Source organism: Neovison vison, chromosome 1, assembly GCF_020171115.1.
Source record: "Neovison vison isolate M4711 chromosome 1, ASM_NN_V1, whole genome shotgun sequence".
Classification (NCBI taxonomy): domain Eukaryota; kingdom Metazoa; phylum Chordata; class Mammalia; order Carnivora; family Mustelidae; genus Neogale; species Neogale vison.
In genome coordinates, this window is record NC_058091.1 from 118581377 (window position 1) to 118597452 (window position 16076).

At 55.8% G+C, this 16076-nt stretch overlaps 1 protein-coding gene across 2 annotated transcripts in view; it reads left to right on the top strand.

The window, feature by feature from the left end:
- Positions 1–16076, top strand: part of GRM4 (glutamate metabotropic receptor 4) — a 117108-nt gene that overhangs the window by 83070 nt on the left and 17962 nt on the right. For both annotated transcript variants that reach the window (XM_044255109.1, XM_044255102.1), the window contains exons 5-7: positions 436–590; positions 2714–2854; positions 15843–16043. In XM_044255109.1, coding sequence (XP_044111044.1) covers positions 436–590; positions 2714–2854; positions 15843–16043 — 497 coding nt within the window. The remainder of the gene's footprint in view (positions 1–435; positions 591–2713; positions 2855–15842; positions 16044–16076) is intronic.

The following is a 16076-nucleotide window of genomic DNA, read 5'->3' on the forward strand; positions in this document are numbered from 1 at the left end:
AGAGAGGGCTCTGCCGGCAGGGAGTGGCGAGTGCAGAGGGGGAACCCTGTGGGTAGGTGTGTGCGCTCGTGCACACATATAAATGTGAGAAGGAGATGAGATGTGGCTGTGGAATCAGGACTAGGGGCATGAACCTGAGGACACAGACAGGGCAGGTGTCGTCCCGGGGCCTGAGTCAGCTCAGGGGTGTGCATGCACCTAGGGAAACAGGGACGGTCTTTGCAAGGACAGCTGTGGCCCTGGGGGTAGGATCGAGTGGGGGTGGGAGCACCTTGGACCTAGAGGCAAGCATGGGGCAGGGGGACCATGGGCTATTCAGGGGACATGTGTGTGCCGGGGGGGGGGTCAGTCAAGAGCCCCTTCGAGCAGGGGTCCCTGGGGGGGACAGTTGCAGGGGCAGACACGGCTGGGCTGGGCTGGTGTGTGTTCCCACAGGCGTGTGCTGGAGGCGGCGCGGAAGGCCAACCAGACAGGCCACTTCTTCTGGATGGGCTCCGACAGCTGGGGCTCCAAGAGCGCCCCCGTGCTGCACCTGGAGGAGGTGGCCGAGGGCGCTGTCACTATCCTCCCCAAGAGGATGTCAGTGCGAGGTAGGCCCCGCGGCCCCGGACTGCACCCCGACCTCACTCTCGCCTGCCCCCACTGTTGGTGTGCTCCCCAGCTTTTCCTTATTACTGTCCCCCCACTCCATTCCTTACCCACTCCTCATCTTCCCACATTCTGTCTTTCCTCTTCCTTGGCCCACACCCTCTTTGTGCTCATGCTCGAGGCTGGATGGACTTTCTAGCTACATTCGACCCAGCAGGATTCAAACCCAGATTCAGGAGCTTTCTTCTCCCTTCTCAGATATTTTTGGGTGCGGGAGATGGGTGGTCCGTACGGGAAGCTTCTTTATCAAGGTCCTTCCATCATCCCCACACCCCACCATCCCTTCTCCCATCTGCAACAGAGAGCCAAGGCCTTCACTCTGCCTGGGGCATGTCCTCTGTCAGAAGGGCCTGGGAGCCACCAGCTGGAGACAAGAAGGTGCTGTGCTGTAGGGGCACATTCTCCCTGCAGGCCTTGCCCGGGTCTGGCCGGACCTCGGTGGCGGTGGTGTCAGCGTTGGGTCTGTCTTGTCCAGCATCCCTTCCTCTTGGGACAGAACCCACAGTCACCCGGGACAGGAATGGTCTGCTCTGGCTGAAACCTCACTGTGAGTGAGGCGTGAAGTTCCCATTAGTGGCCCAGTTTGGCAGGGACCTCACTGTCCTCACCACGGGGGAGGCAGGCTCCCAGGGCCTTCTCCCCTTCTCCTGCTTCGTTAAATAGAAGTCAGTATGGATGTTGCTGGGAAGGCCTGCAGACATCTGTCGCTATAGAACTTTCCAAGAGACCAAGGGCCGAGCATGGGGGGCACCTGCTGAAGGTCACAAGGCACTGTATTCTCTCTACCCTGAGGCAGAGGGCGCTGAAGTTCCCACATTACCCTTCTCAGCCTCGAGCCACAGTAGGCACTAAACAGTAGTGACTGTGGCTACTGGGAGACATCTGATTTAGTCTTTCCTGTGACCCCACAAGACACTTTTTTCCACATTTAGTAAATGAATGCATTAAGGCTCAGAGAATCAAAGCAACATAGAGTGGCTATTAAGCGGCAGAGCTGGGATTGAAACCCAGAACCTGTCTGACAAGTCCCTTTTCTCTCTGAGATATTGGAGAAAACTTTGAACCATGGTTCTCATCCAGGGGGTGATGTGACCCGCAAAGGACATCTGGCAAAGTCTGGAGACATTTTTGGTTGTCCCACCTAGGGAGTGAGGCTACTCTACGTCCTGCTCCCTACAATTCGTCATGATCTGGCCCTAAGTGTCAGTAGTGTCAAGGCTGGGAAAGCCCACCCTTGCCCAGTCCCTCACCAATGTCAGCATTCTCCTACAGCTCTGACAGTCGCTTGACTTGAACCCTGCCCTAGTGTGGACCCTACTGAACTTTCAGGCCTCCTGGCCCACCCCTGGCAACTCGGTCAACGATGCAACGGTACTGGGAACATCATCCGTGCAGGAGGGGCACTGAGGGGAGAGAGTACCGCTCTTCACTCACCAGCCCACCCGCTGTGGGGTGGGTTTTTTCCTGGGCTTAGTGCAGAGGCGGTGAGTTCCCTTTGGAACATCTGGAGGAGGAAGTCGTGTCTGCCAGTGATGGGGGTGTTCTGGACTCAAAGACAGAAGATCCAGGCCCTGGTCTTGCTGTATGACTTGGGTCATCCCCTGCCTTCTCTTGTCCTGTCTCCTCTTTCGAACCAGAGATCGTGGGTGCTCCCAGCTTAGGTCAGCCCTCCCACCTGCCTCTCTGCTCTAATCTCAGGACCCCCAGATGGTTGCTTCGCAAAAAGGTCCCCTGTTAGCATTTGGTTGGTTAGAAGGTGAAGTGAGAAGCACCCTCAACCACACTCCTCTTTTCCATAGACAGCGGTTGTAAGATTACACATGCTCCCCCTGGGACTTAGAACAGCTCTTTTCATTTTGAATGAAATGAAATGCACCACGTTTTGTTTTTTTCCGGCTGGGCCTTGGATCAGAGGCTCTGCTCTTCCATTCCTCCCTCCCTCTGCCTGGGCCATCTCTAAAGCTGGGGTGCAGTTGGTGGGGTGGAGGGATGGAAGCGGGAAGGGCTGGGGACAGGAGGGGAATGGGTGCGCAAGGCCCTGACTGACCTCCTGGTTCCCTGCCAGGCTTCGACCGCTACTTCTCCAGCCGCACGCTGGACAACAACCGGCGCAACATCTGGTTTGCCGAGTTCTGGGAGGACAACTTCCATTGCAAGCTGAGCCGCCACGCACTCAAGAAGGGCAGTCACGTCAAGAAGTGCACCAGTGAGCACGCGCGGGGCGGGGCCAGGATGGGCCCTGGGCTAGGGGCGTGGGCCTACCGCCTGAGCGGGGCGGGGAGGTGGGCTGGCGCCCGGGCGCGGCGCGGTGCTGGGGGCCCAAGGGGTGGGGTCTGAGGGGGCAGGGGCGGGGCCTTTCGGTCCGCAGGGCGGGGGTGGGAGGGCTTAGAATCTTAGAAACCCTGGTGCTCTCAGCAGTCTGTGAGTGCTGCTGGGGGGAAAGTGGTTCTTTCCGGCCTGTGGTCCCCTTGGGGTTCATCTGAAATGTCCCTAGTAAGAGTCCACAGAAATGACCCCGTGGGGGAGCCTTGATACTCGCTGGTCTGAGCATTTTGGAGAAATCATCTCTAACCCCTCCGGGTTTCCTGTCATTCAGCAAACACCAGTCTGACTCCCAGGGTGGGCCCTGCCCTGTACTAAGCACTGTGGATATGGCACTGAATGAGAGAGTCAAAAATCTCTTGGAATTTTCATTCTAATAGGAAAATGTTTAAGCAAGATAAATAAGTAAGCTATAGAGTATGTCAGAAAGCAAATGCACAGTAGAAACAACTAAAACAAACAGATGGCTTTCACGTAAAGGTAGCATTTGAGCCAAGTCCTTAAAAGGATAGGGAATGGGTCACAGGAGGATGGGACAATGGGTCCATTCTACAGATTGGAAAACAGAGGCTCAGGTAGGTAAAGGCACCTGGGTTCCCGTAGAGGGAAGGTGGTAGAGCCTGATTTGAACCTAGGTCTGAGCTCCAGGCCCTCAGTCTCCTGGGGCAGCCATCACAGTGTGTCCACATTTAGACACATTCAGATGTGGGTCCCTCTGTACTCTTAGTCTGAGCAGCTCTGCCACAGGACCTTGCTTCTGACTTTGAGGGAGCTCTGGGTACTTTCAACATGAGTGGTACCTGGTGAACTCCCTCCTGTATCCTCCTGGACTGATCGGTGTAGCTTGGGCGGAGGGCCAGATGAGCAAGCGACCACTGCAAGGGTGCAGGGACGCGCTGCATGGAATCTTAGGGAGCAGGGAGATCCCCAGGGCGGGGAGGAGGAAGGTGGATGACAGTTGGTGGGCGGGTGGGGAGGATGCTGCCCTCTGGTGGCCAGGGCCCTATGGGACTCAGGAATATTGGCCATTTAGGACCATGGGTATCCCTCCTCCCCTCCCCAGGGCCCAGCGGGCATGCTCATGTGTGGGTGTACTGTACGTGGTAGTGTATGTGTGCACACACGGGTGTATGGGACTATGTGTACATGGGTCAATACGTCTAAGGGAGAAGGGGTATGTGTGTGTTTGTCTGATGTGGGGGCTTATGTTTCTGGGCAAGATAATAACCGTAAATACCACTATTTGTTGTACATCTGCTGTGATTCAGACACTTTAAAGACATTATCTCATTTCCCTCTTACAAAAGCCGTAGGGGTTTTTGTGATCCCCATGTTTTAGAGCAGGATATGGAGAGTCAGAGAGACCAAGGTTCTTGCCAAAGGCTGCACAGCAAATGCCTTCATCAGGCAGTAATCACAGCAGGGTTTTAAGAAGTGCAAACATGACAGCCTTTGTGGGTAGGGTGATCATGCATCTTGGTGACTCCTTTTCTCCTGGCATAATTTTAGAAAATATCTCTTTTATTATTAGTTTTTAAGGTTTATTTATTTTAATTAATTGATTAAGGTTTTATTTCTTTACTTGACACTGAGAGAGGGAACACAAAACAGGGCAAGTGGGAAAGGGAGAAGCAGGCTCCCTGCTGAGCAAGGAGCCCAGTGTGGGGCTCGATCCCAGGACCCCAGGATCATGACTTGAGCCCAAGGTGGATGCTTAACGACTGAGCCACCCAATGCCCCAGATTTATTTACTTTATTTTATTTTATTTTTTCAGATTTATTTATTTTAGAGAGAAAGAGCATGAGTGGGAGGGACAGAGGGAGAGGGAGAGAGGATCTCAAGTGGATTCCGCATTGAGCATGGAGCCACCCAATGCCCCAGATTTATTTACTTTATTTTATTTTGTTTTTTCAGATTTATTTATTTTAGAGAGAAAGAGCATGAGTGGGAGGGACAGAGGGAGAGGGAGAGAGGATCTCAAGTGGATTCCGCATTGAGCATGGAGCCACCCAATGCCCCAGATTTATTTACTTTATTTTATTTTATTTTTTCAGATTCATTTATTTTAGAGAGAAAGAGCATGAGTGGGAGGGACAGAGGGAGAGGGAGAGAGGATCTCAAGTGGATTCCGCATTGAGCATGGAGCCTGATGCGAGATTCAGTCTCACAACCCTGAGATCATGACCTATGCCAAAACCAAGAATCGGACCCTTAACCAAATGCGCCACCCAGGTGTCCCTAAAAACATCCCTTTTATTCTTAAAAGGATCCCACTTTGGTGGGATGGAAAATTGTATGTTCACCCTGATTATAGGTCACGAGACCTGACTTAAAGATGGGGATAGGGGAGCCTGGAACTGGGGTCAGGATGTGTAGCCGGGGCCTCCTGTGTCCAGCCTGCCAAGGGCGAGGGGATTTCTGGAGTGACCTCTTGGCCTGGGAAGGGGAGGAGGAGGGAGGGCCTTTGTCAGCCCCTGTAGGCTGTACCCAGACTCCTAGTCCTCGGGTCAGGATCAGCAAAGATCTCCCATCTGGTTGGTGAGGCGGGGAGAGGGGCGCCTGTCTGCAGCCCTAAGGGAGGACGTTTGGGCTGTCCAAGCCCGTGGAGGAAGGAGGGTGAGAGCACAATTCAGAAGAGTGTAGAGCTTCACTGGGAGTCTATGACCAGCTCTATGCCCTCTCTGGCCTCTGTGTTCTTATCTGAGAAATGGGATTGGGTGAGCCAGCCCAGAGGGTGTCTTGGGTTGGAAATGAGAAGGTATGGAGGCACTTTGTAAACTGGAAAATGGTGGCTCTCAGGCCTGGCCATGCATTAGAATCACCTGGAAGCTTTGAAAATATAGTAGCCCTCTACCTTCAGATCCATTCAGTCAGAACCTCAGGAGTGGGGTCTGGGCTGTGGGTTTCGTGAAAGCTCCCTAGGTGATTTAGGGCTGGGAAGTCCCCAAGCCTGGTTCGCAGTGAATCTCCCAGGGAATTTTTTTAGAGCTACTGATGCCTGACCCCAGACGTCCTCAGTGAGTGGGTCCTGGGTGCAAGTTAGGCATTGGGATTTTTTTCCAAAGTGCCCCAGGCCATTCTCCTGTGCAACAAAGTGTGGGAGTCCCTGGGTCAAAGGGAGAGGCAGTGATAGGAGGGAAGATGGCATGCACCCCAGGCAGGGGGGAAGGCATGAGCAAATCAGCAGAAGCTGGAATGAGGAGGGGGTGGGTATGCATCACACGGAGGGGTAGAAGGACAGCGCCTTACAGCTGGCCTTGATACTTCTTTGTATCTGAAGCACCAGCTGAGGCTGGTTAGAGTCCTGGAGTGGCCCCCAAGTCAGGAGCGGCGAGCCCATCCGTCTCAGGGTAACTGGAACCTGGGACCTGGGAACCACCCTAGGTGAGGGCGAGGCAGCTCTGGCTTCCCATGGCCCTGCCTGGGTTTGAACCTAGATGCTCCCTTGGGAGAATGTCTTAGGCCGGGAGGGCTGGGGTGACCCCCATGGAGGGCTGGCTCTGCACTGGGTGCCTGGTGGGCGGCAGAGGAAGGACTTACCGCCGGAACTGGATCCAACTCTATCCTCCCTGCTGTGTGACCTTGGCTGAGTCATTTAACCTCTCTCTGAGTCTCCAAGAAGACAGGGAGGTTGCTGTCCATCTCAGTGGGTTGCCGCAAGGGTTGGAGACGAAGCAAAGGCATGAGGAGGCTGGCTAAAAGACCACATGCACGATCGGTGCTGGTAAAACTGTGGTTGATACGGAGAGAGAGTGGGAGCAATGGCACTCCCAGGTCTGTTGGTACCAGGGCCCTCTGTCAGCTGTAGGATCCCCGGTGAGAGAGGACTGCTCGTATAGCTTGTCACAGGGACAGCACCCAGTCTACGGAAGAGGCTCCTGAGGCCGTCCGAGAACATCACAGCCCTAAAGAATTGGCAGAACTGGCTTCATACCCCAGCAGCCTTGCCCTAGCGCCAGTACCTTGCCCAGTCTCCCCCGTTTCCTGCCCTCTGCCTCCTCCAGACCCCCTCGCTCTTGCCCCCAGCCAGCCCAGGCACGCTCTGTGGTCTCCTCCTATTCCTACTGTGTCTCCAGAGGCTGCCTTCCCACTCACTTCTTCCCGGATACCTGCCTGTTGACTGACCCTGGTGGCCTTACCTTGGCCCCCTCTGGTACCCTTGATGCCAGTGGATGCCGTGGTTGGCCTCTGCCTGTTTCCATCCCTCAGCTGCTCCTGGAGGGCGCTTGGCTGGGCAGAGAGCTGCCATGACTGCAGAGAGTCTCAGAAGAGTGGCAGAGGCTGGCAGCTGGAGATGGGGCTGGTGTGTCCCAAAGTGGTAAGAGAGAGAGGGTATCACATGTTCTTTCTCAAACGTACAGCTAGGAGGGTCCTGCAGACCTGTATGACCTCAGCAGGGCATGTTACCTCTCTAGGCCTCAGTTTTCTCATCTGTGAAATGGGAGTCCTGTTACCCAGGCCCATCCTCCCAGAGCCCCATCCCCAGCAGAGCTGCCATGCTCACCTTTTCCCAAAGAAGGAATCGGACATGATCTGTGGGAAGCACCTGCAGATTGCCCTGGGACTGCCCCACACCTGAGCCAGGGAGGGTCCACCGAGTTGGGGGGGGGGGATCTTTGCAGCCGTCAAGCCCAGGGGAGGGCTGCACCTCCCTTCCTCTCAGTCCCCCGGGTCCCCCCCTGGGAACACTTGGAGAGGATTTGCGAATGAAAGCCATAAACAAGGCAGATACAGCATCCATCTTTTTGACAACACTGCCAGCCAGGTGATGGCTGAGTGGAGGAAGGCCCGGTTTATGAGGAAACAGGAGAAATTTACTGCTTGCTGTTCTCAGGGGTTGGGAACTCCAGCAGGGAGGGTGACTGCATGGCAGCTGGGGACCTGTGGGGAGACCCCTGTCTCCCGGTCTGCTCCAGTAGCCACAACACCACCACCAGAAATAATCACAGCTAATAGTTATACAGAATTTGTCACTTGTCAAGCCCTGTTCTAGTGCTTGGCATTTAACCTTCACAGCAACCTATTTTGCAGATGGGGAAATTGAGGTCCAGAGGGGCTAAAGGCTTGCCCAAGGTCATAAGATCACAAGTAACAGAGCTGGGATTTGAAACTGGGCCATCTAGCTCCAGAAATGTCCTGTCTCAGAGCAGCTGATGTCCTAACCCCGGGGCCCTCCTGGCTATTCCAACCTGACTTTGAAGGTTCTGCTGATCTACACATTCCCAAAAGGACCCGAGAAAGCATCCTTCCCCGGGGAAAGCCAGGGGGAACCAACATTTGGAACTGCCCGTTATCTGTGGTGGGTGCCACCCGTTAGAGGAACTCACCTTTATTCAAACCATGAGCCACAGGGTGGCTGGAGGGATCCCGGGTCCGCCATCTCTGTGCTGCTTCTCCCTTGTTCTAGCAGCTTTCACTAAGAGGCTGATTATGTGCTCTGTGCTGGGCTCTGTGAGGGCGACCGACCTGCCTGGGCAGCTCCTGCTGCCGCTGGGAGACAGTTTATCTCTCTAGACAAGGAGGTGAGTGGTGGGCTAGATCTGGCGGTCAGTGCCTCGGGTCTCCAGGGAGGGCCCAACCATGAAACCAGAGAGAGCAGGAGCCCCTTGGAAGGAAATGGAAAGTTCTGGGAGACTAGGGAATTTGCACTTTTGAATCGGGAGGTCAGAGGTTTTCACTGAGAAGGTGATGCTGGAGCAAAGACCCGAAGCTAGTAAGACAACCAGGCATGTGGAGGCCTGGGGACGAGCATGCCAGGCAGAGGGCTCAGCCTATGCAAAGGTCTGGAGGTAGGCTCACACCTGGCAGGTCGGGGGAGCAGTGAGGAGGCCTGTGTGGTTGAAGCAGAGTGGGTAACAGGAAGGAGATGAGGTCGGAGAGGCAGGTCAGGCCAGCCAATGCTGGGGGGGCTTTGCAGGCAATTTGTAGGGATTTAGTCCTTTTTCAACAAATGAGACAGAGCCGTTGCAGGGTTTGAAAGAGGATTGATGTGATCCGATTTATGTTCTAAGAGGTTCACTCTGTCCGCTGCCTGGAGAGGAGGTAGGGTTGAGGGCAGAATGGGAGACCGGGTTCAGAGGCCGGTGCTCTGGTCCCGGTGGGAGGTGAGGGGTCTGGAGCAGGTGGTGGCCTTGGACGTGAGAAGGGGTCAGGTTCTTTGCCAGTTTTGCCAAGTGGCCATGGAGTTGGCCGAAGGATCTGAGTGAAGAGAAAGGGGACTGACGGTAAGTCAGGGATGGCTGCATGGTTCTTGACTATGCATGAGACATGTGGGAGAAGGCTGGGCCGGGGAGGAGAGTCAGGAGCTCGGTTCAGGCACGAGATGTCTTTCTGATATGGGAGGGGGAGCTGGTGTTAGCTGGGGGGCCTGGCTGGCTTTGGGATTTGGGGAGTTGCCAGCATATGGGTGGGGCTGGTTGGGAACCCCAAGGGAGGGAATCGATTTGGGGTCTCAGGACTGAGTCATGGACACTGAGAGGTCAAAGAAGTTGAGGAGAGGAGCCAGTAGGGAGGCAGGAGGGAAACCAGCACTCAGGCCCATCACCTGCTGTCAGGCTGGAGGGTAGGGGCAGGGGGAGCAAGTGAGATGGGAGGAAGAATGGGTGAGGGGATTTGGCAGCCTGGAGACTCCTTGGAGAGATGGGCACAAAACTCTGGAGTTGGTCAGGAAAACAAGGGAGAAATTGATGATGGATGAGTAGGGACAGTGATTTCGAGAAGTTCCATTGTACACAGAGAAAGAAAAAGCGGGATGCTAGTTGGGGGCAGAGGGCGTCAAGAGAGGGTTTTTGTTTATTTAAGTGGGGGAAATGAAGACATATTTCCCTGTTGAGGGAAAAGATGCTGAAAGGGGAAGGAGCATGGCTAGGGGACTGGCTGGGCTGGTCAGTGGCCATCCAGAAGTGATCTTTGCTAATTTCAGAGACACAAACTTCTCTGCTGCTATGAGCATTTGCAATCAGAATTCACAGTCATAGAGGGACTTCAGCTTCCCATGTCTGTATTTTCACCCGGGGGTCATGTTCTTGAGGGTCTCTAGGGGCCTGCAGGTGGTTCAAGGTTGAGTCGTGGGCTGTGCTAGCACAGAGCCAGAGGGAATCCCTGAGAGTCAGGAGCCCCTCCCCCTGCTGAGCCAGTCCCCTTCCCTCCTCCCAGCTCAGGCGGTGGTGGTGGGGGGGGAGTGGGGGGGGTGTCCCACCCCTCCCCTGGCCCCTCCCCCTCTGCCCCAACCAGTCATCCCTGGAGACACCTGAGCTGGCTCCGAGTTCCCTGGACACGAGTGGGTGGAGAGCTGAGGCTGGGTTTGGGGGCTTGGGAGTTTGGGGAAACATAGAGGGGGCCAGGAGTTAGAGCTGCCTCAGACTGGAAAGCAGGTGTCTTGATGGAAGGGAGGGCCCCGCAGAAACAACGAAAGAATGTGAACCTAGGAAAGAGAGAGCCAACCGTGTGATCTGGGGACATGATGGGCAGAACAGGGGAGTGTGGAGCCTAACCCCAGGAGCAAAACTCCCAGGACTCTCAGAAAAACCTCTGGGTTTCAGGGAGGTGACTGGGAGAATGGCTCAACCATGGGTGAGTCAGGAAAGAGGGAGAAGGGCCTGGAAGCACAGTGTGGCAGCTTTGTCCGCCCCCCCATCTGTATATGGGCGGGCAGGCTGACCTGGGCCCCTGTCTGAGTGGGGTGGGTACTCTGTGCTCATCTCATCTTGAAGTGGGGGGAGCCCGCATGAACCAGGCTGTATGCAGGTTGGAGGGGGAGGCCTGGGATGGGGGATCTTTCCCAGTGAAGGGGTACCTGCGAGGAGAGGAAACGGATTAATGTACTTAAGGTGTGATGTTATATGTGTTCTGCCTCTTCCTCCTTAATCCTCCCAGAGGCCCCCGCAAGGTCAGTATCGTTACCCTGAATTTATATCGGAGGAACCGACATTGTATTTGACCTGGGTCATCTAGCTAGTCCATGGCGGAGCCAGGAGCCAGGCCCAGCTGTGTTGGCTGGACTTCAGCTCCTGTGGGGGGAGGAGGGGATCTTTTATGCTACTCCCTGGAAGTTTGCCCGAGGGCTGAAAACTGGTGTGCACGTTTGCATATTTGTACATGAACGCAGGCTTCTGCGTGCAGCTGTGTGTGGTGTGTTCGCGCACCTGGGCTGGATTGCACCTGTGGGCCTCTACCTGTGAACAGAGACCGCTGGCACCCCCTGGTCCCCTCAGTGCTCACCAGCCCCATCTTTGTTAATAGAGTCAGTGCCCCTGGGAGCAGAACTTGGCTTAACATTGAGGGGGGGCCCTAGTGTTTGTTCCCTCTGATGGGCAACCACGAGGCATCCTCCACATCGTCTCCTAGAGGGCTCCAGTGGGATCGAGCCCCACTGATGCATCCGTTATCATCTACCAGAGGAAACACCTGTGGGCCTCTCAGCCCGATCATGGGTGAATCTGGAGGACAGGATGCTTGGATGCATGCCGAACTGGGCGAGCAGCCGTGTCTGTGTCACTTGTGTTTATATGTGTTTAGACATGAGTGTGAGTATGGCCGTGTGTCTCAGTGCCTGCCGGGTTGTGGGTAGCCACCTTGGACGTGTAGCTTTGGAAATGCGTGCACGTGTGCGTAATTGATTTTGTCTTCTTTTATGCGAGGAAGCCTCTTCAAGAACCGTGCGTGCGTGCGCTGGTGCGTGCCTGTGACCGCAAGGGCTCAGGAGGGTTGCGGTTGGGCGGGGTGAGTTGTGGCAAGGTGATGGGGGAGACAAGAGGAACTCTGATTATTTCAACCTTGAAAACTCATTTCAATTACAATTTACAACCTGCAGACAAAGGCTGCAGTCACCGTAGTAACCCGTAGCTGCGGGGTTTGGATGGAGAAAATCCTCTCCCGATGGTTTCTCCGGCTGGCTGTCACCCGTGGCAGAGCCAAACGCATCTCCGGCTCACGGTACCCCGGGACACAATTAGGACATCTTCAAACTGTTGCTGCTGTCATTGCCACCATGTGTCTGGGATTTATCTCCTCCAGTAGCGCTCAGAAATGTGCGTCCTGCTTCCTCCCAGAACTGCTTGGGCCTGGAGCTCCTGCCCACCCAGGAGGGGATTTTCTGACCCCCCCCCACCACCACCACTTTCTTTCCATGACCAGCGCCTGCTCTGGCTCTGCAGACAGGGATCCTGAACTTCTGATTAGGCCTGGGCCCCAGAGAAGAGGGAGGAGGCAGACCAGGGGCTGGTTGGAGGAAGAAGAAGGGGAGGGACGACCCGGGGTGGGATGGTGTGGGGTGGTAGAAATGGTTAAGGAGCCAGAGAGATCCAGGTTCAAATCCCAGCTCTGCCACTTCCCAGTCAGGCCCATCCCCGGTGTGCATGAGCACATGCTGGGTGACAGGGTTCCTGTGGGATTCTGGGTACATCACTTGACCACTCGCAAACCTCAGTTACCTCCTCTGTGAGGGGGCCAGTTCAGCTGACCTCCCCAAGCTCCAGGGAAGAGAAATTCCAGGCATATGAAGGCTCTTGGTCTGGGGTCATTTGCTGAGGAGTCCAGAGTGTGTGGAGAGAGCCGTGCGGGTTATGGGCACAGCTTCGAACATTCGGGATGGAGCATCTCGTCTTTGTTTAACTTGTATTTATGATTCCTGCTCTCCAAAGGGAAGGGCCCTTGGGGGTTGAGGGGTGTCTGTGGAGGGCATGCTCGAGGCCTGGTGTCCCCTTGTTAAATAAAGGTGCTTTGCAGGTCACCTCACGGTGCATTTTCTCATCCATAATTGGGGCCGGACTCAAGACAAAAGTCAAGGATGTGCAAAAAAAAAAAAAAAAAGTCAAGGATGTGAAAGTGTGTCGAGAAGTCTCTAGAAGTCCATGGCTAGCATTGTGACAGCTCTGGGGTAGGGATTCTGGAGGGGCAGCCCTGATGGGATGACAGGACCCCAGAGCCCCTCTCGTGAGAGCGTCCCCCTGCAGAGGTGGATTCTCCAGGGTAAGGCTCATCCTCACTCTGGCCTCGGGGCAGACGGCTTGTGAACCCCTCCCTTGGTCCTGGACTAGAGTGGCCCAGAATGGCTACTTCAGTGGGACCCACTGAGGGAGGACCCATGAAGGAGGAGAGAGGAGAGGCTGAGAGCAGCTCAGGTGGGGAGGTGTAATCAGATCCCATCAGCCAGGGTATCCCTTGGCTTTGGGAGGGAACTCTCTGCTTTCTGCAGTGGCCACAGCCTCCCCTCCGTCCTGGTTAATAATTCAGTCTCTGACCCATAGGAAATGAGGATGTGATGAGATTGCGGGGTTGTTGACTAGCGTTTTATGTTTTCCATTCTTCAGGCTGAGGGGAGCGGGACCTGGGGGCTGGGTGCGGTCCAGGGTGGGGCTACAGCCTTCAACCTGTTCCAGCCCCCTCTGTTCCCCTCCCTCTGGGGACAGGGTTGTCTCTGGGCTTCTCTCCTCCTTCTCAGAACCTTGTCATCAGGAGCTCAGACAAGAGGGCGGCTAGTTAAGCTGGAGGATTTGCCTTTCATGTTTATTCCCGTCTGTGCCTTGTCCTAGAAATTGTGTTGACTGATTCGCTAGGCTCTGCTGGCCCAGGAGCTCTGAGGCAGGGTTGGACTTACACCCGTCTGTGCCGGCAGGTGTCTGGCCAACCTCTGTAGCCCTTGGCAAGCACCACGCCTCTCTTTGGGTCTTGTGAATATTAACCCACTAATCCTCTTTAGGGACCCTAACCCAACCCTGTGAGACAAGTACCATCATCATCCTCATTTTGTAGTGGAGGGAGCTGGAGTCCGAGGTCCAAGGTCACACAGCCAGAATGGTTGGTGGAGCTGGGGTTCCAGCTCCCAGGTTCAAGTCCAGGCCCCCGCAAGTGTAGGGCAGGGACAATGGGTAGTGAGGGCCTTTGGTGACCAGGAGAGAGCCAGGGAGACGGCTCCCAAGCCTGCCTGGCCTCCAGCCCTGAGGCCACACTGTAAGAGCTGTGGATCATCTTGACTGAATGGTACCACCAGGACCAACAGGGTGTGTGTCCCCAACTGTCCCATCTGAGTGCTGGTGAGTCTTGATCTCTGACCCCGAGGCTGGGGTAACTGGGGTCAGGTTCTGCCCTTGGTCCCAGGGGCTTGGTGGCCGAGGCAGGCAGGCATATGAAATGTGCTCCCGGCTCTGTGGGAGCCCCGGGCAGGTGTCTGCCTCGGAGGTATCCAAGGGCAGAGATGGACGCAGTGACCTCTGGAGTTCCCAGGGCCTGGCGCTCGCCCAGCCCAGCCCCCACACAGTAGACATGGGAGGCTCTGGCAGTGGGCCAGGGGGCTAGGCTGGGGTGCAGCCCCTCATCCTGCAGCCCACTGGGGAATCACTTTTGCAAGGTGTGGCACTGGCCCCCTAACAGGGAGGCAGTGCGTGTACACGGTGGGGTGGGTGGTGGGGTTAATGTCTTTGTCCTGGTCTCCAGGGAGTGACAGGCTGTGATGGGGGCAGGGCCTACGGCCTCAGAAGGGGAAGCCCCAGAAGGGGAAGCCTGGCTTCCCTAGCATTCTTCCCATCCTTTCCCTGCCTCCACTTTGCATCCTCCTGTCCCTTCCTCCTCTCCCCTCCCTGTATTCCTTTCCCCACCCCCCACCCCCCTCTTAGAATCCCTTGGGTGTAGAGTGGCACATAGGCTGGGAGCCGGAGTACTGGGATTCAGGCTCAGCACTTCGTGGTTCTGGGACATCACTGGGCTTTTCTGTGCCTCAGTTTCATCTCTGATACGTGGATAATTACTCACCTCATGGCACCCTGGTGAAAATTCAATGGGTTTATATGTATAAAGGGCTTAAAAAGATGCTTAGCGTGGAGCAGGTGTTCACTAGATATTAGCAGCCCCTATTCTTCATGATGATTGTTACCTGGGCCCAGGCTTGGGTAATGCCTCCTCCTCCAGAAAGCCTTCCTGGCCTGCTCTGGCCCAGAGACGTCTGTTGGTTGTCTCAGAACCACCCCCACACACACCCCCCACCGCCACCTTTGACTACTTAGCACAATAATAATGTGGATCAGTCACCTACTCAGTGCCAAGTGTTCTCAGTTAAACCTCTGGGGGCAGGATTATGATCCCTTTCTATTGAGAGGACACTGAAGTCATAGGCAGCTGTGAAGCTTGGGCCCAGGGCCTGGGGGTGAGGATGGGAAGCCAGAGCCCCAAGGCCATGGCGCCCTAGGGAGCCACTGCTGTTTGCAGTGAGGTGAGGGAGGGGGGTTCCCCACTTGGCAGAACTCACTCACCTGCTTAATGGGGGAGGAGTGGGTGGGGATGACAGTAACTTCTGGTGTTTGGGGCGATTGGAAGCCATCGAGGACACCAGGTGGCTTGGGTCCTAAACTCTGAGGGATCTGCAGCCAGGCTCTCACCCTCCTGGGGCTCAGTTTCCCCTTCCATACCCTGTGGCGGGGGCAGTGTGCCCTGGCTGGCGTGGCTGCCCATCTGTGGGCTGCCAGAGTGTACTGCTGAGCCACACAGCTCTTGTCCTAGCGATTTCCCAGTGGCTCCCGCAATTGGTCTAGGTCAGGCAGGGGGAAGGCGGGGAAGTTCCACAGCCGTAGGGAGACCCCCTGACCCACAGCCTTCTGAGGGTGATCGTGACATGGGGGCCTGCCCTGGCTATTCTGGGGCCTCAGGGCACAGAGATGGCTGCACAGTGGTGAGGGCAGTGGACCCTCCCTGTCCCCTTGTGGGATCATCCCCCATAAGACCATCCCGGGGGAGATAGAGTTGGCACTGGGCCAGAAGCCAGAAGGCCTAGATGTGCAGAGATGGGCTGTGTCACCTCTCTTGGCTCTGGCGTCCAGCACGTGGTCAGTGAGGATGGTGGGCCTCACGTATGGCCCCCGCGCTGGGCGTTTCGTTGCAGACCGCGAACGCATTGGGCAGGACTCGGCGTATGAGCAGGAGGGGAAGGTACAGTTTGTGATTGACGCCGTGTATGCCATGGGCCACGCACTGCACGCCATGCACCGCGACCTGTGTCCTGGCCGTGTGGGGCTCTGCCCGCGCATGGACCCCGTGGACGGCACCCAGCTCCTCAAGTACATCCGCAACGTCAACTTCTCAGGTGTCGTGGGCTGTGCACCAGAAGGGGTCCCAG